Genomic DNA, 27,197 nt, shown 5'->3' on the forward strand with positions numbered 1-27,197 from the left:
TCGAGGAATTTTGTGTGCAGCGAGACCAGTGTGCCCTAGTCGTGTCCTCCCTAGGTAGGTTCTGATTCCGTGTTGTGTACAGTCGCTTCGGATACGCAATTTCGTCGCCGCCGCCAACCGCATCATAGTCGGAGGAATTCGTTGGATTTAGGAATTCCTCGCCTTCTCACAGACGGATCGTGTCGGCTCTCGATCTGTGCAACGGTTCTTCTGCTGCAGAAACCGGATCCCCGAAAGGATCGAAGTCTGAACCCAGCTCGCACCAAATCGGATACTGCTCTGAACGTGTCATCTTCGAAAGGATAAATCTCAATTGTGAAAATTTGTGAAATTTCAACGATGGAATTCCACGCACCGAGCTTCGGTGACGATTTCGGTTTGAATCAGTTCGCGAGTGCTGTCACTGCAGCTGTCACTCCAACTGCCGATTCAGTGACAACGTCGTACTATGTGCCCAGCACCCAGAGCTACGTGCAGACGAACGCTGGCGTCGGTCTGTATCAGACTACCGATCAGGATATGATGGGTTTCGCCACCCAGGATATGTGGCAACAGCAAAATCAGGGATATCAACAGCAGTACACCAATCTCGGAGTACAGCAGGTTCAGATGCAACCGCAGACGATGCAAACGACAGCGCCAACTATGCAAAATGCTCAGCCCCATATGCAACAGCCCCATCAAAGCCAACAGCAACAACAGGTTCAGGAGTTGACCCGGGAATCGAGTCCGATGGCGGGATCCCCTGACTCTTACGGGACCTCGTCGGGTGGCGGTCCGATCAAGAAACAGAAACAGACCAAGAAGAAGAAAGATCCCAATGAGCCGAAGAAACCTCTCTCGGCGTATGCCATGTTCTTCCGAGACACCCAAGCGGCGATTAAGGGTCAGAATCCGAACGCGAGCTTCGGTGAAGTGTCAAAGATTGTGGCGTCGATGTGGGAGACCCTTGACGCCGAAAAGAAGAACTCGTACAAACAGAAAGCCGACGATGCCAAGAAAGAGTATCTCAAAGCGTTGACCGCGTATAAAGCCAATCTCGTTGCCCAATCAGGCGGAGGCCAGGATTCGCTGCCGAGTCCGCCTCAGAGCGCGCCTCCTAATCAACCCCAGAATACGTTCAGCCAGACTGTTATGATCGAACAGCATCACCCAGCCCAATGGGCCGCTCAACAGATGGCCCAACAGCCTCAACAACCCGTGCAGATCATCTACGCTCAACACAGCAACCTGCAAGTTCAACAACCGGGTTCTGAATATCTGAACAACTCCAACCAAATGCACAATCAATATGCCGGCCATTCGACGCTCAACGTGCAAGTTCCGATGTCAACTGGTCAAGTTCAGTTGGTTCAGCAGCCGCAGCAGCAACAACAACAGCAACAACAGCAGCAACAACAACAGCAACACCATCAGAATCAACAGTCGCAACAGGCTTCCATTGTACAAATGAATCCGCCGGTTTCTCAAGGACAGCAGATGTTGAGCCAGCAGATGCACATGCAACAGTTGGGACAACAGCAGTCTCCGATCATGAAGTTGGAAAACAGTCAGCTGGTCCAGCAGCAACAGCAGCAGCAAGCGTCCCAGGTTCAAGCTCAGCCGCAGCAGCAACAAGCGCAAACGCATCAGCAACATCAAGTACAACAACAAGCTCCCTTGCCGCAAGCTACTCAGGCGATACATGTCCAACAGCAACTGTCAGAATCGATGACACCGGAAGCTGCCCAGCAGCAACAGCAAGCCCCGCCGCTGCAACCTCGGCCGCCTTCGATCAAAACTGAGACAGATAGTCTCCAGCAAGCTGTTCAGCAAAACGGAGCTGATCAGCGTCAGCAAGCGCATCAACAAGACTCGAAAGATTCGTTTCCTAATGGTCATTTAAACAATAATGAACCACCTCTTACGCCGACGAGCGAAGACACCGACGGGTGTATCCACAAGCCGATGTGCCGGAGGAAAGGTTGCGCCAACACCGCTGTGGACTGCGCTGAGTGGGACAAGGAATACTGCTCAAACGAATGCGTCGTCTCTCATTGCAGAGAAGTCTTCACTAATTGGGTCACGCAACGTCAGGGCGGGCAACAAGCCGGTCCTGCGGTGGTCAGTCAGTGAGGGGATTCGACGAAGACCCCGACAACATCATCAGAAACGGCGAAAACAAAGCGGCAGCAGAAGCATGAACTTCAAGAAATATATATGCAACAGCAGCGGTAACTATTCGCAGAAGCGGCATGCGGAGCGACAAGACGAAGGCCGGTCTTGTTCTCGCCCGTAGGAAAACCTCAATGGATAGAGTGAATCTCAAGAGTGTGTGTCGAGATGCAGCGTCAGTTTTAATTTATACATCTGAGGTCACACCGTGTAAGAACTTTGAGCCTACCAAGCAAGTGTTTATATGGAGTGCTTCTATCAAGGACTACTTTCCAACCGCTGCCTTCGGATACAGCCACTGTATAAAATAATATTCATCCATGATCATCATCTTTCGTGAATCGGAGTGCCTCCTCGGACGATGGACGACACTGCCCACCAATCTGACTTCCCACCAACTTACTCGAACAAGTATTCTGGAGGCAGCTGGCAAACAGGAGGCAGACGAGCAAGTCATCAGCTGAGCTGCCGAGTCAGCGTAAGCGCGATGTATCTGCAGTCTCCCACCTCCGTGCGGTGGCACCAAGTCGAAGAATAAGCTGTTGATGATTTAGTTGCTATGTAACAAGTGTGTTCTAAAAAGCTCAATGAAAAACGAAGTGTGCATAATGGGAAGATGTCCTGGTTTGACTGTTTCAACGTCGGAACAACGGATAGGCAGCAGGCTCGCATGACGCATGGTTCTCCGATGTCTCTTCGGGCCTAGAGCCCGGGAGGCCGAGAGACAATCGGGGTGCGAACTGCGATCCCGTGACCACGAATGCAGTCCGTGTCCGTGATCGCTGCTCCGCATCGAAGACCGAATTCCGGGGAGGTCAATGGTGTGGATGTCTGGAGCTTGCACGCGAGTTGTGAGAAGCGGCAGCTCGATAGATTTCTTCTTGTGTGTGGAGGAGCAGTCTATCCTGGGAGTCTCCTCCGCCTGATCGGCGAAGCGTCCATCGAGAGAGCTGGTTTACTTTTAGATTCTCAATGGTCAAGAACTTCGGGGAAGGAAATTATATGCACCACGGGGAGAGTTACGGAAGGGTGAACTCATGTTGTTTTTATTATGTCTTGTCCTATCTGTCGTAATGTCCATCCGTTGTGACTGTGTAACTGTCCGCGAATAGTTCAGTCCATCGATCGACTCGTGACAGCGGTGGTGCCAAAGAGGGCTTCGGTAGCGATGGAGTCCTAAATCCAGAATTGCGAGTTCGCCAACACTTCCCTCCATTACCTCCGTCGTTGAAGCCGACGCTCCTTTCTTTTCTCTCCAGGACGCGTAGTGATCCCCTTCTTGACCGAACCACGAATGCTCCGCAACGTATGCGAGTTGCGCCGACAAGATCACGCCATGGTTTCGATCCGGTGGCTGACTTCCGCTTCGGAAGCTGCCGCCACCGTACCCGAAGATGTTTTTTTTGGGTACACATAATTAGCTGCCCTGCGTTCCAACGACACAGTATAGCCACTGGAATCCCCAAAGACTTTGCTAAGTAGCTGCTTCTATCGGAGCTGCGATCTTTCCGGCGACGAAAGTGACTGCATGAGGAAACCACACTCTTGGCCCGCCAGTCGGCCGGTCATCTCCTTGACTGCGAGCGACTGAATTCAAACACTCACTCGGTGAGTCGAGTGAACCGGCCCGGCCCGGGAGACAGGTACAGAGCTGAGTCAGTGCAGGCTTATAGTCTCAATCGTCGAGTCGGAATGAGCCAGTTTCTCCGCTGATAGAGAAAAGAACGCTCACACGAGAATGAATACGAGAGATCCGTCGAGTGGAGATACATTTCGAGACGAGAGTGACGACCAACATCGTTGATTTTGTGAAAGTTGAGACGATTCCGAAATATGCAAACAAGACATGATAAGTGTTGGATAACCATAATGCTATGGAGATAATAATTATTATTAATACCACTATTTTCATTGACATGATAAATATATATATATATAAATATATAAATACACATAGCTCATGATAGAGGAGTTATGACACCTAGGAGGAGGAGGAGCAGTAGTAGCAGTTATACTAGAGTTGTCGTATGAAGTAGTTGAAGTGATTCGAAAGAGTCGTGACCGTAACATGGAAGAGTGCGATTCGTAAGACGCGGAGAGAGCCTCAATGAGGCGGTTTTGCCGTTGAAGAGTTTGGCAGAATCCGATGTCTGCTTGGAGTGCGTGCCGCAACACAAGTGAGCCGAGAAGGATGATATTCTTTTGCTGCAAATAGTATTTATTATCGACCGACGCGTAAATTGTAACTTAAACCTGAACAAGCTCAAGCAACGACCAGAACTTCTACAATAACAACCAATATCGACGGAAGAAGTACGGTAGAACATTTCAATCGATCGGTACAGAATACCAACAGAATATCAGTTGGGATACGACCGGATCAACCCCACGATCAAGCTGCCATCGTAAGATGCTCGGCGGTCACCGTTAGATGCTCGGCTGCCAGCGTAAGGTGCTCGGCTGCCACCGTAAGGTGCTCGGCTGCCCGGACTGAATCGACCCATCGGTACGTCGGCACGGTGACAATTGACATCGATGTCTTCGAAAAATTTCCCGGTCGGGAGGCTCCTCCGCGAGCGGACCGCTTTCGCAGGGAGCTCCCCAGTCCATTGTCGTTTCATTCTCTCATTATTTATCGTCCCATCTCCGACTCTGCCTACTTCTCTGATGACCTCGTTTCAAGCAACAACCTTTGGCCTTCTTCTCCAAACCCAGCGCGATGATCTCGTCTCAGATTGAGATAGAATATGCTTATACATGTATATGTATTTACACGAACACACGGATACAGTCAGTCCTTCACACTCATACCGTCATACATTGCCAATGTCGTTATGCTTCCGTTGCTCTAATGGTCTTCTAGTACAATTTCTATTCCGCGTGCTCACTCCTACGGAACAAGGCGATGTGTCGCAGAGAATGGATGGCGCAACGGCAAGAACAGCGGCGGCAGTCCGGCCGAGACATCTTACCCCCATCCCTGCGAAAGCGGTGCGATGTAGCAGCAGCAGAGACGACTGCAAGCCCTAGTAGCCAAAAACCGAGATTCGACATCAACATGAACCGATGAACTCGTAATCATTTAGGTTAGAGTTGGGACCGAACGAAGAAAAATACGGGAGTTATCGATGCAAGTGAAGTCTGCGAGCGAGACCATGCAAAACATGAACTAAAGAAGAGAGAGTATCCAAACCGACCGACCCTCTCGGCAAGGCAGGTTCACAACAGAAGCGAGTTTCAATGCGACGAAAGAGAGAAGAAAAACGAATGAAACCATCCCCAAAACGATAATAAACGGATTATCACTGTTTTGTTGTAACGGAAATTCTATTGTGTGGTCATTGCGGATTCGTGAGCAAGGATTCGATTCGGCTCCGATTGGAATTTCAGCTCGTTCAGATTGAGTATTCGGCATTACATATATTCCATGCTTTGATTTCCGTGTGAAGTATCGGCTTCATTCTCGAGATCACCCGCTGTGAGCTCACGGTCATAGGTTGGACACCACGAGACTCTCCCCTAGTAACAAAAGGAGCTTGGGTGTCCGCACGGACTCGTGCAGCCGGATGGAGGATCGGATGAATGGGGAGATGAAGAGATGGATAGATAGATGGATTTTTCCGCCAGAGGTAATTGAGTTTTTCCATTTCAAGGTTTGATTGAAAGCGGAACCGCGAGTTGTTGCCAAAGAACATTGGCCCCGTGTGTTCTGAACTGGGTTATAGAGGGAAAGAGGAAAGCAGCGGCCGTGTCGCACGTCGACGAGTCAGACACAGCGCGAAGGTAGAAAATCAAGGGAAAATATACCCACAGCATCTCCCTCTGGCTTCGCTGTTTAATTTCCATGAGCAGTTAATTGCCTCGTCCCACCTTCTCCGATTCTCTTTCCTCTTCGCACGCAAAGGAAACAAATCCTTTCGACTCTCGGTGATCTGTCGGGCAGATCACACGTCTCGTCTGATCGCTAGTCGGTGCTGTCCTTCGAATTAATCATCACTCCGGGAAAGAGAGCATTCTGGCCGGATCCCCCACCATAAATTCAGGAAGTCTCCAAAGGCCCCCTGTAACCGAACGACTTCCTGAACGGGGAATCGTCCTATGTCTCGCGGGAAGGAGATTCCCGCGAGCTGAGAGAGAATTTGCCGAGAAAATTCTGCATTGGACTCCGAACGTTCATGTTTCGCACTTTCTGGATTTTCAGGAGCGACTGTCATTTCCTGGAAAGTGGATGGCGATGAAGTGATCTTTCTGAGGTAATATTTGTTCATGAGAGAATTACTGCTTCGGCCGTCGCCTTCAAAGTATTGTCGGGTGTGTCGCCACGTACTACCTGGATCGTCGTACCTCCTCCACGCGATCATTTCAGTCCTGAACCGCCGCCTCATCTTCGTCGCTACGGTCATGTATTATTCCAGCGTTGAGCATTTTGTCCTCACCTTTTTTTCAGATCTTTGGGCAGGGAAGAGATCTGTTATTAATAACAACTGTTCGGAGCCTGAACACGATTACTAGCGAGCGATGCTCGATTTTCGAATTTCTCGAAGTTCTCGACTTCCCTTCAATCCGCTCTACTTGAGGAGCGGATTTCAGCGGCAGATGGATTCCATTATGATGGTGTTGTCGACTCCCGATCATTGTTTGAAGTAATTCGTTCCCCCGGCCCATCACGTGAAAGCGAAGGCCATCCGATCCTGCGCATTGCTTCGCTCCTCGTCTCACTATCCATGCAAGTCTCCTCTGTACACACCCATCAGTTTTCCTAGCTTGCGCCCGCCCTTCTCCCCTCATCGGCCGAGGTCGGAAATCCACTTTCCGGTTGTTGATTCGTCCCATTGAAGAATAGAGAAATGAGACCTCCATACAAATTGAGTGGTCTCATTTTCCACTGTTGACGTGGACCGATGGGGAGGAACGGACCAAATTTCAGCCTGGTCCCTCCGCTTGTGACTCCTTCCTCGTGTTGTCCTCGGACGTTCAGCATACACACGATCGGCGGGAATACGCGCTCCTGAGAGATAAAAGCTTCATTCCTTCCTCTGTCTGTCACAGAATCCACACCAACCGAGGACTTTCTTGATGCCTCGATCATCTGATTATTCTTACGTTGAGACTACGAAGGATTTTCGAGGACAAATATCAGCGGGGCCATGCAAGCGGAGAGACGTGAAATCGGCACATTTCAATTTCAGCGCAAATTCCTGCCGCTCGGAAGGCCTTTTCAACGGTGGAATGCCATTGGTGTTTCGTAAGTACAGTCGGTACGCTCAGTGAGATCAGCTTGTCTGCCGATAATTAGTACCGGTCCGGTCGCACAACATTGACATCGACGCAATGAAATCGACGCCGCCAAATCGATTCGCCGGTCGATGAATCTATTCACCGATACTTCGGCTCCCAAAGAATTCTCGAAATAGCCCAGTCGAAACAGTGTCAAATAGCTGCTTTGCTCCCTTTCCCATGGATTGCGTCTTCTGTCCCGACAAGCGCGTTCGTCTCCGGGCGCTTTCAGTGAAAGTCGGGGGAAATAGTCGCGGGAGACGAGAATATTCGGCGCCCATCGTTGGCTCGTAGGATGACGCTGCCGAAGAGTGTGTCGTTGTGGTCTCGAATGAATCTCTATGCAAACATTCTCCCACACCGTAGGGCCGGACAATAGGTCAGGAATCCAAGAGCAACAGGCAACGCCGTGAGATAAATATCTCTGCTTCGGCTCCGGGAGCAGAAGCTGAAGAAAAAAAAGCAACTAATTCATCGCAAAATGCTGTGACGCTCCGGAAGTGACTCCAAAGAATGTCCGGAAGGGCGATCAGATGGCGCACTCCATTCGTAACCTCTCGACGCGTCCATGATTCCTTCGAGATATGTAGATAGGGAGAGGTGGCAGGGCGTCTTCTGCAAATGATGCCTTCTTCTTCAGAGCTTATCCGATACGGTCTTCCCAGTTTTCCCCGTGGAACAGCATTTCTCAGGGGACGACAATAATTCTCACAGTAATTCAGCGAATCTTTTCGGATTAAAGTCGGCGAACTGCGTCCCGCAAAGTGGGTTAATTGAAATGGAACCCTCCGAAATGATCTTCAAGTTACAGCGAGAACATAGAAGAGGAGTCGGGCATGGAAACGATTCCGAGCATGGGGGAGAGAATCTCACGACTGGTGAGAAGAGGGAAAAATGGATTTCCATGAAGGAGATAGGTTCCAGAAACAAAATAAGAGGCAGAAAAACAGTCGAGAGGCGACAGCGCGCAAACTTCCGAACGGAATTAGGCCAACGCAGCTCAGAAGTCGAGTTGTTTCGGTTGGTGATCGTGATGGAGATCGCGATGATAATTCTCATGATGAAGACCGGGGCCGTGTTGCTCCCGATGCGGACCATGACGCTGATGAAGATGATGATAATGACCGCAAGGACTTTGATCGTTCACTCGTGAAAACGAGGACCTCGGGTCGAGAGGTTCTGATTTCGAGTTGAAATCGCGAGCGAGAGAGAAATTCCGGGAGTGTAATCACGGAGGATATCCCCACTCGAGACGCTAGGTTCGGATGCCTTGTACTACGTCGCGAATGATGGCGGTGTCTTCAGGATAACGTTCTCCTCCGTCGGAAGAACCCGGGATTTCTGGTGGCGGTGGCGTAGGCAGCAATCGTTAGGTTTTAGTTTGGCCTCATGCTACTTTGGATAGCTTGCTCAGTCGCTCACTCACTCGCTCGCCATTAAAATTGAGGGGCGCCGCCTGGCGTTCAGGCGAGGTTTTTCTTTCTCATTGCTTGCCTGCCTAGCTAGCTGCCTAGCTAGCTAGCTGGTTGGCTGTTAGCTAGCTAGCGAGCGAGTATTATTCTCTCCACTCGATGCTTGTAATATATAACATCAATTAGGTCTCGTTGTTCAACGAAAAGCGTTCGTTTAATCATCGTGTTATCTCTGCTCGGAGCTCTTCTTTCGCTATTCATGTTTATCGGTTTGCTTCGTATTTCTTCCTCTGGTAATTTCAGTCGGTCAGCCGACTTCAAGCTTCAGTCAGCCGATCAGCAAGCGAGACGATCCGATTAGAGAGCAGTGATCTTTAACTTGACGGGCGGTGATCGATCTCTGGCGGACGCCGGTGTCGTCTTCGCGAGTTTTCCATGGAAAGTCGCTTGCGCGAGAAACTCGTTAACTCAGCACCGCGATCCGCAAACTTGGAACCCCCAGGACGGTGCTCAGGCATCGAATTTGGATCCAGGGGAGAAGGAGATCAATATATCCTGTACTTTCCAGGGATTCCTTCCCTCGAATCTGATTCCAGGGAATATACCCGCAGATGAAGTTGTTCCGACCCCCTGGAAGAAAGTCGAGACGGAACTTTTGTTTCCGTTTTGCAGCATCAGTAGCAATGGCCAACGAAGTCATCTGGACCGGGGACCTGGGAAGACTGAGCCGTAAATTGCGATCAAATGCTGTCGCAATGATTTCGATCGCCACCAGAGAGATCCTCAACGGCCGATGCTGTGGGTTCACTTCGAATTAGCTAATAAGTCATGATAGACGTGCGTTAAATTTGCAACGTCCGTTCCAGTCCCTTAACTCGAACACTGGGGCGGCGACAGCCGCGGAAACTTTATTCACCGTGTTCTTGTTGCGTTTAATCCTAATTAGGGCCAGACTGATAAGCTGCTTGATCTTATTTTCTTTTCTCATGCTCACTCGTCCGATGGATAGCTCGCCGGCAAAGCGACTGGCTTGATTTCGGTGCGCCTGAAAAGCTTCACACGGCTTTGAGGAGATACATTCTGAATAATATGCTGAATCAACGAAAAAACTGCCATTTTCTCTGCTATCAGGGAATCTCCGAACGCTTGAAAGCGGCTAACGGATGTGGATACGACGAGAAAAGCGCACAGATACTGATATGGAACATAACCTCATGGTTGCGGATAAAGACCGGTTTCGCTCGGTTTTCGACAATGAATATTTTCTACTCAATTAACGAAGCCGTTCCGGTGAGAAATCACCACAGATCCATTGTATCTGATCGACGATAAAGAGGTGAGTGATAACGCGAGGCAGTATAAAGAGTTTTGGTACTCGTAACTGCTCGAGACAAGAATCACGTCGGAATCCCTAGAATTCATGGCTGATCTCAGTCAGCCTTCTCGACGACGCTGCGACGTGACCGTTTCAATGAGTTTCGCTGCTTCAGCGACTCCCGATAAGCGTGAGGGCATTCCGTGTCGAAGGATGCAGAGAACATTGTACACGGTAGGGCCGCATCCTTCGGAGGCTATGGCAGGAATCGAGGGGGCCGTCGAAAACTGAAAATATTATTTCTACCTGGAGTTCGAATGTACCGACTCGGGATATGGAGGGGAATAATGACTGTATTTTTCGTTCGGAAAGAACGGAAAGGGCGTACGCGAGAACACAGGATCGTCAACGATTCCATAGGACATCTGATGGAATGGAGGGAAAGACATTATGGGAGCAACGCTTCTAAAAAGTTCTCTATCAGAAGTTCTCTAACGCTTCTCTATCAGCACGGGGGCCAATGCCTTCGGCCGAGAAAAATGGATTGGCGAACACCACCGCCACGCCGGCTGCCGGAATGGTGTGGAGTTCGATAATGGCACGCATCCGAGGCTCGCAATTTGAAGTGAGCTGGGAAATGATGCCGAGCCGCCGATGTTCTCGATTCCAAGCGGCACCAGAATGAGTTGCCTAGATTCTCACAGTCTTACTCTCCGAGTCTTTCCCTAGCGCACGCTTTTCCCGTCGGCTCAGCGGACCGTCTCACTGACTGACGAAGCGACCACGCAGTGAACTGTCTAGCCGTCGATGGAGGAGGAGTTCGCAGCATTGTTGGATCATCCGAGAGCGCATGAGATTCCCATACAATATGGGCTGATGCATTTCGACAACGACACTCACAGCAATAAGAGCATTGATTGTGGCAGAATGTTACATCGTCGTCTTCTTCCTCTTCATCGTCGTCGAAGCCTTGGGGTTTAAACCATCTGTCCGTGCTATGGGGCCTCCCCACATGACAGGGGGCCTCTTATCTCTTATTTTTTTCATTTTCAGATTGGGCGAGGTAGATGCTGGGGTAGGGGAAACAGGTGCGTAATGGTCTTCCCTCCTCCAGCAGTAAAAAAAAGCCCTTCACACTTTCTAGGTGCGCACTGCTCTGCATTGCACCGAAATCGCATCTTCGTCCCGGAATTCGCTCTGATCGCTTTCACTCGAGTATCAGTGATCAGGCGATAGACAGTCCCATGCGACGATTCAGAGTTGGAGGCTGGTCCATCCAATTTCTGCGGGGTCGAGGTTTCGTCCGACCGTGCATTCCAAACCGGATTCCATGGGACGCTCGAGAACCCCTCGATCTGTGCCAGCATTTATCACCTCCGTCAGTATGAGTGCACTAGCGAGGATCTTTCGGCTTTTGAGCCATGGAGACGACCAATTTCAGTGGATTTTGAGGAAGGGATACCTTTGATGACAGACGATGATCGTGTCTTCGGCTCCCCCAGGCGATATAACCCCTCGCCAATGGATTCGATCTGTATATTTTCCGTTCCTCTTATCTCCGCGGGTTCGCGTGCAGGACCTCCGCTTACATCTCCCAGAGATTCTGGAAACGCTCCCATACTCACCCAGTCGAAATACGGCAATAATCAATCGAAAATCTCAGAAGCGGCTTCCTGTAATTGATCGCTGTCCGTACAGCTAAGAGCTCGCACGACGCTTGCGGAGTCATTGCCGATCTCAGCACGGAGGGATCATCTGAGATGACGTCCTTCTTATTTCTGATCCGCGGAGAGCTCCAGACAAGTGAAATGCCCGCTTGGCCCGCTCCAAGAAGTTCGAACGATTAATCAAAGTCATTGTCAGTAAGTACTTTTTTCATCGCAGCAGTGTGTGGGCCCAGTGGAGCATTCGACGCCTGCATGATGAAAAATGGCGTCAACAGATATCGCAATGAGAAAAATTTTTCAATTCGGAATTATCCATTCTGACATGGTGGTCACGGCGGCATCGGGAGGAGCTCAGCCTGCACCACTGATTTTTCCCAAACCCGAGCTAAGGATGACGGCTGACACAAATGGCCTAAGTAGCCAGCTTGTCTTTCCGTGCGACATCGATTACGTGGAGAGCGGCTGACAAGAACAAACGTAAACGATGATTGTCTTCCGTGCTTCGACCTCCGAGAGCCTTGATGTTTGAGTTCATTTCTTCTTCATCTCGGAGTCGGTTTTTTTAATTTGTTGTTTCCTTCTCGTCTGATAGAGGCCCACATTCCGTAGGTCATTACAGCTGTCTGCTCCGTTTCGTTTATTCTCTTCGTCCGCCAGTCGGCCGAGAAGTCTCTTCAGAGAGAGAGAGAGCGTGTGTGTGCATGTGAATGTATGACGAAGATTACGATGACGATGATGACTACGGTCGGCCGTGATCTGAAAGAAATTGCCGCGCCGTTCTTTCGGGATCCTGAGCGGCTGAGCTCGAGGGGAGTTCGCGGACCAATAATATTCTATCACTTTATCACCGCTGTCCCCAAAGTATTCAGGAACAGGAATCAGCATTGGCTTACTCTTAGTCTTCGGTGACTAGCTAATTGAACTCATTATGTGGACTGCGATCCTCTGCTTTGCGAACAGTGCCGCGGAATCTCCGAGATCATCGGATGTCCTTGTCTATCCCCATTGTTATTTTTTTGTGGTCAGTGAGCACGAATGTTTCCGTGGACTGCGCGGAATCTGCATTCGACAGCTTGCTTAGTTTATTGCTCGCTTGATTTTGCCCTCTATTCTCCCCATTCTCTGTTTATCCAGAGCTTTTTTGTTTACTCAGTTCGAGCGGGCTCCGCTACATCTTCTGCTCCCACCAGCCCACGAATCAACCAGTCAGCCAGTAGCTCGCCCGCAAGGGCCAAGAGCAATGGATGAGCGAATATTGCGTTGCAATGCCTGCACCGCCCTTCTGCGAAAGGATCTATGTGGGCACACCGGCACGTAGAGCTCTTTTCCTAGTATAGTCTGAGCTCAGTGTTTAGGTCGTCCCCCGATCAAATGGGAACTCGTGGGACGGCGGAGACTCTACGTTGTGACTCAGCCTAATCCCGGAGCGCAGGAAGAGAGCTTCACTTTTTGGGGATCAAGCAGCATACAGAATTATTTTTCGCGTACCCGATAGTATGAACGTGCGGGACACCGAATCAGCAGTACTTCCTCATTCCCGGACCTCGCTCATTCTTCTATCGGTCGTCCTTTTCAAACCACATTCAATTGCTGATCCTGAGGCAATTTCCTCTCGGTGCTCAACCGGGAGCCAGGACAAACTCATGGCTTCCCTCGCTCGAACCAATCGCCGTCTTGATGTAGGTATAATATTTATTCTGATGTTGCAGCTCCTAGGAGTTTGTTGTCGATCCCTCGAATGCCTGCGTTGTTCGTGAATCGTTCCGACCGATGGATTCTGATTCAAGCGTCACACCAAGCGACATGAACAACACCCCACGAACTCGGTCGGAAAGTCGGTGCGAAGATCAGAACTCCGAGGGCAGCACTGTACCTCTAGCGATGATTAAGCCAAACTGGCACGCCGCTAAAAAAAAGCATCTCTCGAGTAATGGAGGTGGAACAAAGGAATGCCATCACCGTTGCCGACAACGCGATCCGTCGCTCTAGTAACACCGCTCAGCCCTGAGAAATAAACAGTCATTGCATCTTTCGGGTTTTTTTCTCTGAAGGATGAGCAAGGGAGAAGTGAATCCGATCGAATGGCAATCCAGAACATTCGAGCTCAGAATGAGCGGCAGGGGGTCTCTCCCCGTCATCTCGCTCATGAGACGTCCTCGGCGCCGCCGAAGTTTTCCGCTGGTGTTTACGACGGAACAACACCGGAAGCGAACCTCATTGATTATGGGGGGCGATTGATCAATTTGGAAGGCTCGCCTCATTGGCTCACTTCACCTACCGAGCATGATCCCCGGGTACTTCACGCTGCCCGAGATCTGAAAGTTTCGTGCAGCAATGGTTTCTTGATTGCCGCTGCGGGTCCAAGCTCCCGTATTTTGAGGAAGAAAGACTCGAATCATTCTCCCTGGTACGGATTGAGGCTGGGGAGACATCAGACATTTCTACTGCGAGACGGTGCTTCGCTGAATCATTCTGCATCCAATGGTTACACGACTCTGGTCTCGTTGTGAGAAAGAGCTGTCTTTCAATGCGATGAAAGAAACCGCGGTCCAAGCCTCTGAACAATGGTTTCGGCTGAATCCGTTACATGGAAATCTAATGATGCGTGCAGTGTCGAGGGGTCGAGATCGCACTACCTCTACGGCTCATATTGTGAGGGTCAGAGGTAGAATCAAAGGCTGGTGACTCCGTCAAATGTGCAAATCGATGATACATATGCACAATGGTTCTCTGATTTCGTGGTCAAAGTCGGCCAGTCGATTAGCTTAATGCTCGATCTACCGCATCGGTCGCGTGGTCAAGTTCGGCACAGAGTCGACGAGGGAACTCAAAACCGGTGAATACCGCCGGGAAACGGCATCAGCACGTGTTGGTAGTTGAAGCAGAAATGGCATGTTTTTATCCTTTCTCTCTTCGTTCGAGAAGATGAGAGAGGCCATTTCAGATTTTCGTCTATTTTTGGGATCGGTTTGGAGTCGTCGTCGTCGTCATCGTCGTATTTTTCTGAAGAGAAGAAGCTATTACGACACGACCAAGCCCGGACAGCAGATCTTTTTTCTTCAACTTTCCTCCGTTTTCTTCCTCGTCATCGTGTTGCAGTGATCTTGCCGACCAAGGGAACAGCCAGGCGGACAGTCTAGCCGTCGACCAAGCGACCGACCGACTGACTGACTGAGCGAAACTGCCGAGTAAGCAGTGAGAGAGTGAGGAGCTGAACACGATCCCTTGTCAACGGCATCAGCTGTTCTGCGCGAGCGGTAAACGATGACGCTGATCTCCGCAACATCATTTTTGAGCTATGCACGAAATTAAGCGATTAGTCATCGCGCCATGAGAAGTCTTGCTTCTAACGCAAGAAGAAAGGACTCCCTCACGGCGCGGAAGGAAGAGATTGAACGGCGCTCAAAGAGAAGCGAGCGATGATATCCGAAACCGCGAGATCTCAGGTATCGGATTCCCAAAGCAGAGTCTGACGCTGCGTTGAATAGCTGTCCGCCTTCTCTTGCGCAGGCTCGAGCGTTTGCTACTGGGTTGCACGTTCTGGAACTCATCCTCGGTGGTCCACGATAGTTCCGCGTGAGTAGACCGACTCCATCATCCATCTACGCTGGTCTGCAAAGCGAGCTGAGTCCCGAGAATGGTCTTTGCCTGAATAGGGCGAGCTGCCGAAGTGCCCGGATGAGGGAAGCGTCATTCCTCCTGGAAGAAACGAGAAGTTCAGGCGCAGCCCGGCATCGGCGACAATCGGGGGAGAACAGAGTACTTGACATGGGGCACGGAGCGGAGGATCCGCTTTCTTCGGAACCTGCTTATTGGCTAGGGGTTTGGGTGAGGAGTTCGCTCATCACAGATACGAGAGGTCAGGCCATGAAATTCGTATCGTCGCTTGCACGTTGGTCCTGATATTCGGTTATAGGAATGCAGGCACCGGAACCGTGCTGTTTGCCGAGCTGATTCACAGCTTCGAGACTCGGAGGCGGTTGCACTGCAGCATACGGCGGAACGATACGACAAGTCGAAGCGGAAAAGCTAGGAAATGGAGAGCAGAGCCCAGAGCGAGCGCTAGCGGGTCCGCTTTATGACGCCGAAGAACATAGAATGCAGTAAAACATGTCATTCCGCTTTATCGTTGGTTGCATTTTTATACTCGCCACGTTTTCATCCATTTGGCAATTTTTCTCTCCATTTGTTCTTCTCCAAACTACGGCCTCTCGGATCCCCTTCTTGAGCATGATTCATGCCTCGGCCTTATTCGTGAAGATTTTTGCGCCGGCATCTCCATGAGCATGAGCACCATCAACATTCAATTAAGGATACGGGTCATTTGACTGCGAATCGATCATGGAGTCGATTACTCGATTGAATTGTGCCTCGATTGGTTACGGGAACGACACAAGATCGGCGTTGATTGTCGATCTACTCGTTCACGTTTTCGCTTTTCAAGATTCTGAAGGATCGAAGTGCTCCAGGACGGATTCAACATTCAACGTAGTATTCATGGGGCTAAATACTATGGAGGTACTCTCATCCCCGCGGAACAGATCGAACCCAGTTTGCGGTGGGATCGAGCGTCCCTTTCTGCGCCGATAGTTCTTCATCTCCCCCTTCGTGGCCTTTTGGAGCCCCTGTTCTCAATGTGTCCAACATTTTCATTTCAATTCTATGGAAGAGAAGGAAACTGCCCCCTAAAAACAACTCTACACCAAATTGCCTTCAGCAAGAAGTGCTCCGCGAGATCTGCGTCGGCAAGAGCAGCAGCATAGCAATGATAATAACTTCAACGACCGCCGCTTCCCCGGCAACAGCAACAACAATCGAAAGAAGTAGATGTTCAGAGAGACGTTCCAGCAAATGCTCAAGCATGAATGCGAGCCGATGATACTAACAAAATCACATGGAGCCGTGAAGGATCCTTCGATCCTATGTAGCCGTATGGGGAACAATTTGAACGGCACCGGAGCGCGGAGCCATCATATTTATTAATTGTCTGTCATAGGTTTCGACGGCTTGATGCGGTAGTATTCATCGACTTAAGAGATGCGCCTAAGGATCCCCATGATCCCGCTGCGGGCGAGATGGACTACGGTGATTCCCCGTCTCCCATGTCCTGACGATTGACTCGTAAATGAGAGGAGAGAGTGTACCGTTCGGATTCGTAACAGAGGAAACCTGAACGATGACTCAAAGCCCTGTCGGACTGCAAATAAACCAATATAAAATTACGAATCAACAAGGAAAAACTCGAGCGGACTCACGGTTCATAAAACGTAATGGCAATATCTTCTCACCGGTCGGATTTTACAACTTCGGGAGCTAGTCGCAAAAAAAAGAAGAAACGAATCTAAAAAGAAATAAGAAGTCGGCGAAACAGGAATTATAATTCTCGGCTCCCACGGTTGCCTATAGGTTTTGCTCACCTCATTTAGTGCTCACAGTCTGTCTGTCTGACTGACTGAGTGAAATTACTGCGCGCAAAATCTTTAAGTTCCAACTCACGGAAAATGTTTCATTTGTAATCCCCCTCATCGTGTGGAGCCGCATCGATGGTTCACCTCGAAATGGAGAAGCGAATGAACGAGCGGGCCAGCCAGCGAGCAGGCGAACGAACGAAGGGATAAACCAGCGTTCCTGATCGAGTGGCCCCTTGAGATAATAAATTAACGTGTTTAGCAAAAAACGGGTCGGCTTCACCAAGTTTCCAGCACGGCATATTATTCGGATATCCGTCAGCTGTTATCCGCATGTTTCTCCATGAATTTGCCCCCGCTGGCAAGGGGAATCTAACGGCTCAGCCAGAGACTGAATCAAACTCATATACTCGCCAGGCTATAAGGTCGATTGCCGATGAGCGTGAATTGTAAGGAAAGTATTCCTCTGCGGTGAGTTTCGTGTACGCTGGTTCATTACATTCCGAAGCGCCTCGTGATTTCGTGTTGCGCCACTAAGGCATTCATTTCTAGAGCTAATTCTGAGATTTTGTTCCTTCATTGCAATAGTCGGGTTCGGTTTGCGATGTTTCTTCATCCCCTCGTTTCCTCGAGCGGACGCCGTTTCTCTAGATGAAGATTTTCTGAGCAATGGCTTTTTTCTGACACTTCTCTTTCGTGTGTGTGTCCGGTGCTGTTCCAGCGGGAGCATTCGTTGGGCCGAAAAGACTGTGTGACGTATCGACGAAACGAATGAGATAGATCGTGGCCCTTGTGAGCGTCGTGTTGGTGGCGATGTCGATGCCGAAGCTACAACGAGGAGAAATTACTATTAATGGGATTATGGACCACGCGGTCAGAGAGGCGGATGCCATAGGACGCTCGAATATTCCTGCTTCCGATTCTTATCTCCCTATGGAGTTTAATCTGCATTTTCTCATTGACGGAATTCATAGTGCGAACGCGTGGGTTGCACGACTTCCGTTTGAAAGTAAATCGCGTCGACGAACGCCCGAACGATAGCCCAACCGATGAAGGAGCGGACAGATGGGAAGTTGAAAAAGTGAAAGAGCCCTGCCGAATGCAAGCTCTTCTACTTCATTCACTTCCCTTTCTATCCATTTCTGGCATTCCTGATCGATTTTGATTCATTCGCTATAGAAGCGAGCCGGAGCATGATTCTGCTCTTTCTTATCTACGAGCTCGGGGTTTCGATTATACGTTGTAAAATCGACCATATAGTGGGGGAACCTCGACCTGATCCTCAGCGGTCTCCATGACGTCCTCCTGCCGACGAAAACGATGGTGTCCATCGATGCTTACTCGACGCTCAACGAAATATGCTCGAAACTCCTCGGGGGAGAAGATCGCGCCCGCACCGGCCGGCTCGCTGATCAAGAATTCACAAACGGAAGCGAGGTTACCCAGTACTCGACTTCATCCACCATCGGGAAAACTTTATTCTGCACCGATGATGAGTCGTATGATTCAAAAAACACATTGAGGGCAATAAAAAGAAATCGGAAAAGCTTTCAATCAAAGAGCCACGAAATTCTTCCCAGACGATGAATCTCGTTTACGAGAACTTCCGTTCTGCTCGAATCCGGGAATATTTTGGGCGAGCAGCTGCTGTGAGCTTATCTCACACCCAGAATCAAAAATTGTGGGAAAATATTCCGAAAACTGAAAATTCTCAGGCTTGCGATTTCGCGGAATATTTCGACGTCGTCGGGAGAGTCTGAGACGATTTTTTTCCGTAGAAAACAACCATGCGGAGCTGATGCTCCCGCCGCTCCTTCGCTTATAATGCTCTCGGAGGTCCTCATCGAAATGTTCATTCCCCTCGCATTTTTATCCGTCCATTCATTCATCCTCCCATAGTCGTCAGTCACCGCTTCGCACGGTAGGCGGGCGGGTGAGCGGGGAGATGAATGTTTGTCAATGTTGTGTGTTATTACTGTTGCCGCTACAATAGCGGAGCATCCGGTCTAATCTTAATTCTAATAGGGGCCTCTCCGCTGTTGTTCAGTGTTGAATGTTCTGTCGTCCGGCGCTGGAACACGTGAACTTCAGGCTTCTTTGATAGCTCCAACGGCTGTGTGAGCCTCCCGAGACCACCTCATTCCAATGGAAGTTGCCATAAAAGATGACCTCCTACTCAATGGAATGGAAGAATAATTAGTGAGGGAGACAGCCGAGTGGGGAGCTGGACTGTCGATAGATATTCGGCGCGTGATTCATGAGGCGCAGTGAGAGCTGTCTTTCCGGGAAATTTATAGATACCGACTCCGTAGCAAGATAAGATAACAAGCGATAGAAAAATGATGAGAGCGACAAGAAAACGAGCGGTGCTTTGATTGATGATAGAATCGATGATAGAGAAATAACCATAAGCAATCTGGGTCGGACTGATCCGGTGAGAAGGAATCGCCTCGGAGGATCACCGGATATCGCGCGGAGTTCTGTATTTTCCTGGGCTATTCACAGGCAAGGGCCTATTGCAGGCACCGCCGTAGCATTGGGCTTTCGAATAAGGCATGTCGTATCCGGGGAGGGGACCGTCTAGAGTTCGCATTCGCGCCAGGGAGCGCACGATGTTCGCGTCGGCCTCGTATTGGAGTAGAACAATTTTCTCTATTATCGCGATTCTGTGGGAAGCCCACCAGTGCTAGAGATCCCTTTTCCCTGTCCATAAGAAATAGGCTAATGCTGATGCAGGTCGCTGTAGATGACGCAGCAGATTTTTCGGCTGTCAGCACACTTTCGCCCGAACAACCGCTTACTGTACCGTTCAAACATGGAGAGGGATAATCAAGGAACGGGAGAGCGAAAATCCTCTCTCAGAATCAGTGCCAGCAAGAGTGTTGAGGTTCCGAGTCGGAATAGGAATCGAATTCGCTTTCGAAAATTGAGATGATGTCCTCACTCTCTCGTGAACGGAGCAACCAGAGCACGACCTCTGGCAGCCAATCCTATTATGTAGATTTCCGCGACTCTCCTTGTTCCTGAACCGAGCGCACCGTTGCGATGGTCCGGATGCCGCCTTCGAAATCGATCTGCGATGATGAGCATATTGATGCCGCGTAGGCTTCCCTCTCTTTTCCCCTCTATCGCGTGCCCTCCACAGATTTATCATGCAATCAGCGCATCTTCATTTCCTCGCAACGAATCCGCGATCGGAGAGTTATTCCAATCATGGCCCCGGGAGGAAACGATTTCGAGAATCTGGTCAGAGAAATTCGGGATATCTCTCGATCAAAAGCAGCGGTTGTTCTGAAAGGCGGACTTATTCCCGTTGACAATTCGGAAGGTAGAGATGAACCGATGACCATAATGAAACTTCTTTCCCCGAAGGAAGTTTCGCCGTCTAAGCCGTTGTAATTATAAGACGTCTGAGACCCCGAGATCCAATAGTTGGTCCCAAGGCATCCTCCTTGCTCCCGATGGTGCTCCGATCGCAATCCTAAGCGATGGACTCGCCCCAGTTCCCTCAGTCAGGATTCGGATGCTTGATTCCATGGTCGTGGCCCCGATTCTTCGAGTGTTACTGTGGAAACTGCAAACACTGACTATGAAAATGAGCGGCGTATTCATGTAGGGTAGAATCCGTCGAAGAAAGGCTTCGGAGGTCGCTTATTCGGACGCTCGGCAGTCGATGCAGAGAGGATTCCCCTAGAAAGGTTAAGGCCGACAGCTCGAGATGGCGAGCCGCCACTTACGCGTAGAGGCGCCATAAAAGATTTCACATTGAGTCGTCTGATTCAATAGTCGCCGGAGCTCGGACTCTTCCTACGACTTCCGGCTCCATGCACAGCAGTCGTCTAGAAACGAGAACTTCCATCTCGCGCGATTGGACCAAAGTTCCATGAGTCTATTGTGAGCATTTGGAGAGCTCCTTCAAGGACGAGAATGCCGCACGCGAGCTCCAAAGTTTCTAATGTATTCACTAGAGCCGGTCGGTGATGCGACTGCCCGAATTCAGGCGAGGATAGGAATGCCGTCCTCTGTGGAGATTCCCGGAGGAACCTCACTGATAAGCCACGGAAGCTCTGTGATATCAGATGAAGCCTTGTGAAGCTCCTTCTCGGAAAAGAATATTGGACCTCAACTTTTCAATTAAGACCCCCGCGAGCCGAAGGAGTCATTGTGAACGCAAACCACGCTCGGCTCTGATGCTTGATGAATGAGACGAACACGTGCGGATGAAGCCGAGTCACAACACCAGTAAAAACGCATTGATTAGGCGCTTGCGGAAATAAGCGAAATCACGACTTCACTCCGTTTCTCATTCCCTCAATCCAATCAATGTCGCATGTCACGTAGCCGATTTCTCTTGTTCCGAGGCGCACGTTCCTGAGCTCAGATGTTTCAGTTCTTTTCTTTCCCTCCTTAACTCCTCGCTCACGGTCTTGGTACCCATGATCAAAGCCCATGAGGAGGAAATCATTCCGACAGCGTTACCCGCACGAATATCATCCCATCGGTGAATCAGGAACGACGTCCACCAGCTTTTCTTCCCTTGTATAGTCGGGATTCCGCAGAAAGGATCCCATCGTGCATGGAACACTTATTCCGAATGAGAGCTAAGTTATATAGGTGCAAACACAAGAAAATTGGAAGGAGAAAAAGGCAAAACCGAAGGGAGACGCAATAGAGGGCCAGCACAGGAGCGAGCGGACGAACCAGCCAGCCAGCCAGCCAGCCAGCCAACCAGCCAACCAACCAACCGACCAAGCGACCGTCGAACGAACGAATCTGCACAGTTGAATGGATTCGGAGGAGGGCTTCCAATTTATTTTGCTAAAGTTTCCTCCTCACCCCTCACCCCAACTCCGGATTCGGGCTCTAGCTTTCAACCTCTGCTTCCTTGGCCGGCTGCATGGAGGTTGCCCCCCCGGGAAAGATCGGGGTCCCTGCGCGCCACGTAATGATATTGGAGGAGCAAAGGGCCCGGAATAGGAAAAGCAGCTCTATGCACTCAGGGAAGACAGGACGGAGCAAAGAGTGAGGGCATTGAGTACTCTCAGTTTTCCAGATTAGTTTTCCCCCGTTAGCCCTCGACGAGATCCCATCTGTGAACATTCTCGCCCGAAGCGCGAGCACGAACAGCCCAGTGGAGCAACGATTCTCCGCGTACATGAAACATATTACAGAGGAGAGCTTGAGCGGAATCGCTTTCCATTTCCCGCATTGAATCGCTTCCCTTGTCACCGACGCGGCTACTGAGGGAAGAACCGAGAGTCGGGCCTGTAATCATAGCCGTGGATTCAAAGCCACAAGTCCGCCGCATCCTTCATCTACGGCAGCTTGTTGGAATGGAATAGGTGCAAACATTGACGAAACCACTTCCACAGGGAGTAATGTAGCAATCAAAAGCATTGGCCTAAAACGAAGCTCAACCGAGGGGTATCCAGACCGTGCAGAATCTTCTTGGGTCTGTCTGTGTGGCGTCAACTAGCCACTTTCTCGATTGACCAGGATGCTTTCATAAGTATACTTTTTGCGGGAATAAAATAATAATCCGCCGACGGACAAAATTGGTGATTTTATTCCGCTACATTTTCCTTTCAGCTCTTTCACTTTCACCCCGGATCTATTTTTCGCCTCTACATTTGGGGCTGGTTTCGCGTGTATAGTCGGGTGCCGATTTGCTCGTGTGTGTTTGCTGTTATTTTTATGGTATCGAGTGTCATAAATGACGCAGCCTTTGCATTTCATTCTTGATCATACATGTAAGCGGGCGCGTACTTCTCCCGGAATCTGGTTCAATCTTCCTGTCGACTGGCGGATCCATTGAGCTGGGCCAGACTCTCGTTGAACGATCTTCTGGGAAATCTTCTCTGGTTGTCGATATCGACAACTTCTGGTCGGATTTTCAATTCAGCCCTCTTCGTTTCTAGAGTAACTCTTGTCGGGTTCTCGAGGTTTTCTCCCATGATGAACTTACCTGGAAGCATCGACAGCTTCGCCTTGGTGCTAGAAGATGACGGAGGGCGATAACGGGAGAGAGTTGGGAGGGATTTAAAGATAAACTCACCGCATATCATGGGGATTATGGTCATGACTCTTACTCTGATGATGATTATTATTATTATTATATTATTATTAATTATCATCATTATTGGGGTTCGGCCGTTTTAGCAGGCCAGTCGCGCAACGCCGTGATTCGCAGGATGGAAATCAGCTACGACCGGGCTTAGGGCCATCGATGGATTCACGAAGTGAAAATGCAGTAATAGCTGCCCGGAATTTATTCAAGCCTTCGTCGTGTGTGCACTAGATAATATTTCATCATGATCTTCTTCATGATCGTCTCCTTCCTCTACACCATTCCCTTCGTCACCATGATGATGATGATGATGATCGTCTTCTTTTGCATAATTAAAAGCGAGTTGGCTACGCCCAGTTAAGTCCTAATAAAAATTCAGGTCGTGTTTGCCACGCCGGCGAATGAATGCTGGCTTAGATGGATCGCTGCTTGCTCGCTCCAACCTTTGTATTACCAGAATCTGTTCGGCGCTCGTCGACGATACCAATCGCCTAGCAAGCCGGTATCGCACCGGCTTCGCTTGTATTGGGTGGATCAGAGGATTCAGAAATCAGATATGCTGAATTGGGCTGCTAATTAGCAGCCTAATTCAGTATCTCACCGTCCCCCTCTAACCACAGCTAGATTCGCAATCCCGCTGCTCTCTATCCCTCCATCTCCGGTAATTTCTCCAGACGCATGCATGTTGCATGCGGCAATACACCTCTGCGTTGACCTATCTTTGTTTATTTACGTCCCTAGACAGGTGGCTTAATAATTACCCCGCCGATCGATCCGCTGAGTCGGGCTGTGATTCGAACTGTTTTACTTCCTCCGACTCCCGAGTCTTACCGTGATCGCGTCGGGGAAATTCCAGAACACAGTGAACGGGCAGAAAACAATGCTGATCGGCTCTTCTCGGGCGATTTTCGCGTGCAACAGAAATGGATGGCTCCGGGTTCATCCGATGGAAGGCTGCAGATTGCTCCATCTAGGTTGATTGATGCGTCCTGATGCTGGAGTTTTCGGGTGGGATTGGCCGAGGAGCGAATAATGAAATTCCGTAGCTGCTCAACGACCTCTCCATGGCGAACTCTGGCTTCTCTTCCAAGCCTTTTTCCGGGAACGGCATCAATTTTAGAGAAGCTTTTCGAAATCCTAGGTCCCCCATCTGCCGCTATAAGCATTTGAGCGAGGATTCCTGCGAATCTGGAGCCTCCTCCCCAGTCTTGGAATTCGGAGCGGAAAACCCGAAACGTGAGCGAAGAGAATATGTGTACATATCGTGATATCTGGGAATTATGCTGACGAGACCGGGACGTATATGGGTCGTGAAGTCACTGCCAGAATTACTGACTGACTGCTTGACACAGCTTTCACTGTAACGGTACTTAGGCCAGTCGGTCGAGCGGGCAGGCGACCGGGCGGGCGGTTAGCCGCTTTCACCGCAGCGGTAGTCGACAACGCATCTTCTCTGCGGCAGTCCCACGTGCCGGCGGTTCTGCGACGAGTCCTGCACGTAGTGAACGTCAACTCTCAGGGAAATTCCCCGCCCGGAGAACGATACAAAGAAGCTTGCGGAAACGCGCGTCGCAGGTAGAGACTCGGAGCTTGGATTCCCCACGGCTGCGAGACAAGCAAGTCTACGATTTCGAATGCCCAAGCTTTAGCTCAGAGCAGAGAAGGCGCAGCGGCTCACCTTACCTGGACGCCGCGAGGCGTCCGCGCAGAACTCGTCGCTTCTGCAACATCGGAAGCTTTGTAGACGCCCCGGAACGAAGGCGTCTGTCCCGCGACCGGACGGACGCTTTCTGGTTTTGCGGCCGCTTGACTGACTGACTGACTGACTGTCTTGTGTCTGGATAGCCGACTGACTGAGGTCGCGACCATGAACTTGACTACCGACCGGCGAAGGGTCGTTCGTTCTGGGACGGATTTCCACCTTTCGGTGGTGGTCCCTTGAGCCACATCTGTTCTGTCGGATCGCTTGTCGGTCGGCCGAGCGCTTCCCGGGCGGGGACACAGATTTTCAAGGTTGGATCGCGCCAGTATTTTTGATGTGCCTTCAAAGTTTTCCACATTGCTTAATGATAATTGTGGCATCGCGTCGTATTCCCCGAATGATGAGCCCCGAATTCCTTATAATCTTGTCGTCCGAGGCTACGTTGTCTTGTGCAGCTTCGAAATGTAGAGTGCTCGCTTAAGACAGCATTTGTCACTCGACTAAAAACGGGCTTCTAGGCAACACCGATACTTTCGTCCTCATAATTAGCGTGGAGCTGAATCGGCTAAGCTCTCTTTTTCTCCAGCAACTTCTCGGTGTATTTTTTTCGGGCTCGATGCCCTTGGTATGACTTCTGACTGTCTTTGTGAAAGAGCGCGTGCTACATGATAATTTTTCATTTTCACAATCGATGGAGCAACGACAATCCCCACGGAATAGAAAAAATCACTTACAAACGCACATAACCCGGAGATTGCAACATCGACCCAAATTACAGATCCAAACTGCTGCTACCGCTGCTACAGCTACCGATCCGATGGAAAGTGGATAATTTGAAGGCAGCTCTGAACCTAGACTCATATTTGTTTTCCCCGTCGTGCATCATTCGAGAGAGGGATATCAGACGTTGGAAAGGCTCCCCAACAAATTTTCGCTCTCTGAAGTCCTCCAGATGATCGTCGTTCCCCAGAATGAAAACTTGCGACTCATGAAGCATTTTCTGCGCTGAGCTATGGGCTCCCCAATAAGAAGAGGAACGGAGTGAAGGCACCCGTGTTCGACCCTGTTCGGGTACACAAATATTCGAGATCTCGCCATCGAGCGCTAGACAGTCAAGCATAGATTCACGTATGTTCTCGGGCTAGTGGGAAGGTCTTACCTCCGGGAAATTCCCCGTGCGACTCCGATTCAGCGGTCGCCTCAGTTATGCTCCATGTTACACCTTATAGCTCGATGGTTTGGTAGAGAAATTCCTGCTGCTCCAGAACAACTTCAGGCTCTCGAATTCGTAGTTCATGCTGCGCCCGCCATCACCACAGAGTTCCGGATGAAAGAGACATTCTTCCTTCTGTACGACTCCGTAATCGCCGTCGCTCTTCTTATGCTTAGCTCTTGTAGAAGTGGCTGAGAGTGAGTAGAGCGTCAGTTTTGTTTTGGCTTTTCGGCTTTCCCGCGGAATGGGCAGCCTGACGAGCGAACGAGCAATTCAAGTGAACGTCTCCGGCAATGAGCTGGGATGCTTCGCCTGCCGTTTCTCGTAGACAAAACGCTTTCGCTGTCAAACGTGGACGAAAGAGGAGCTCTACAGTGTAACGTTCCCGTTTTTTCTGTACAGGAGCGAAGAAAAGAGCGAAAAGAAAGCGTTTTGCACGTTTTCAAAGTCGCCGTCGGACACTCAAGATAACTGCTCTTCAACTTAGCTCGGGAAGTGTTGCTCTTTGTGTAACGGATACCGACAACCAACTAGTGACTAGTGAACAGTCAGAGCATTTAGTCTACTTTGGTCGCGAGAGAAAAAAGCAATGACGACATCTTCATTTCCTCCCCTAGGCATTCTTCGTTCCTTATGTCTTTGTTCATGTGTATCCTCATGAATTCGGAACGAGAGCATCAGACTGACAGGCACGCGCCTCAGCCGGCCTGACCTGTCGAGCCAGTCTTCGCTCCTGATTTCTTCATCCAGTGATCACCGATTCTGGGTCCGGAAATCGATTCGGGCAGATTTCTTCTGACCGCAGAATTCGGTCGAGAACCCTGATAGCTAGAGCTCTTCCCCCTGGATACAAGGAGCCCAGAAACCGACGATTTTCTGGCTGGCCGACACGGCTGCCGAGAGTTTTGGCACTTCCGGACCGGATTCCGAGAATTGGCCTGCTCGCACATCCTCCGATCTCTGACATTGTGGGGGATGCAAT

The 27,197-nt window shown here is 50.1% G+C and overlaps 1 protein-coding gene across 1 annotated transcript in view; it reads left to right on the top strand.

The window, feature by feature from the left end:
* Window positions 1-525: 525 nt before the first annotated feature.
* LOC108865255 (TOX high mobility group box family member 4-B) overlaps window positions 526-27,197 on the top strand; it is a 58,500-nt gene continuing 31,828 nt past the window's right edge. Inside the window, exons 1-2 of the mRNA XM_018642110.1 lie at window positions 526-1,336; window positions 1,472-2,103. Coding sequence (XP_018497626.1) covers window positions 544-1,336; window positions 1,472-2,103 — 1,425 coding nt within the window. The 5' untranslated portion in view covers window positions 526-543. The remainder of the gene's footprint in view (window positions 1,337-1,471; window positions 2,104-27,197) is intronic.

Source organism: Galendromus occidentalis, unplaced genomic scaffold, assembly GCF_000255335.2.
Source record: "Galendromus occidentalis unplaced genomic scaffold, Mocc_1.1 scf7180000076543, whole genome shotgun sequence".
Classification (NCBI taxonomy): Eukaryota; Metazoa; Arthropoda; class Arachnida; order Mesostigmata; family Phytoseiidae; genus Galendromus; species Galendromus occidentalis.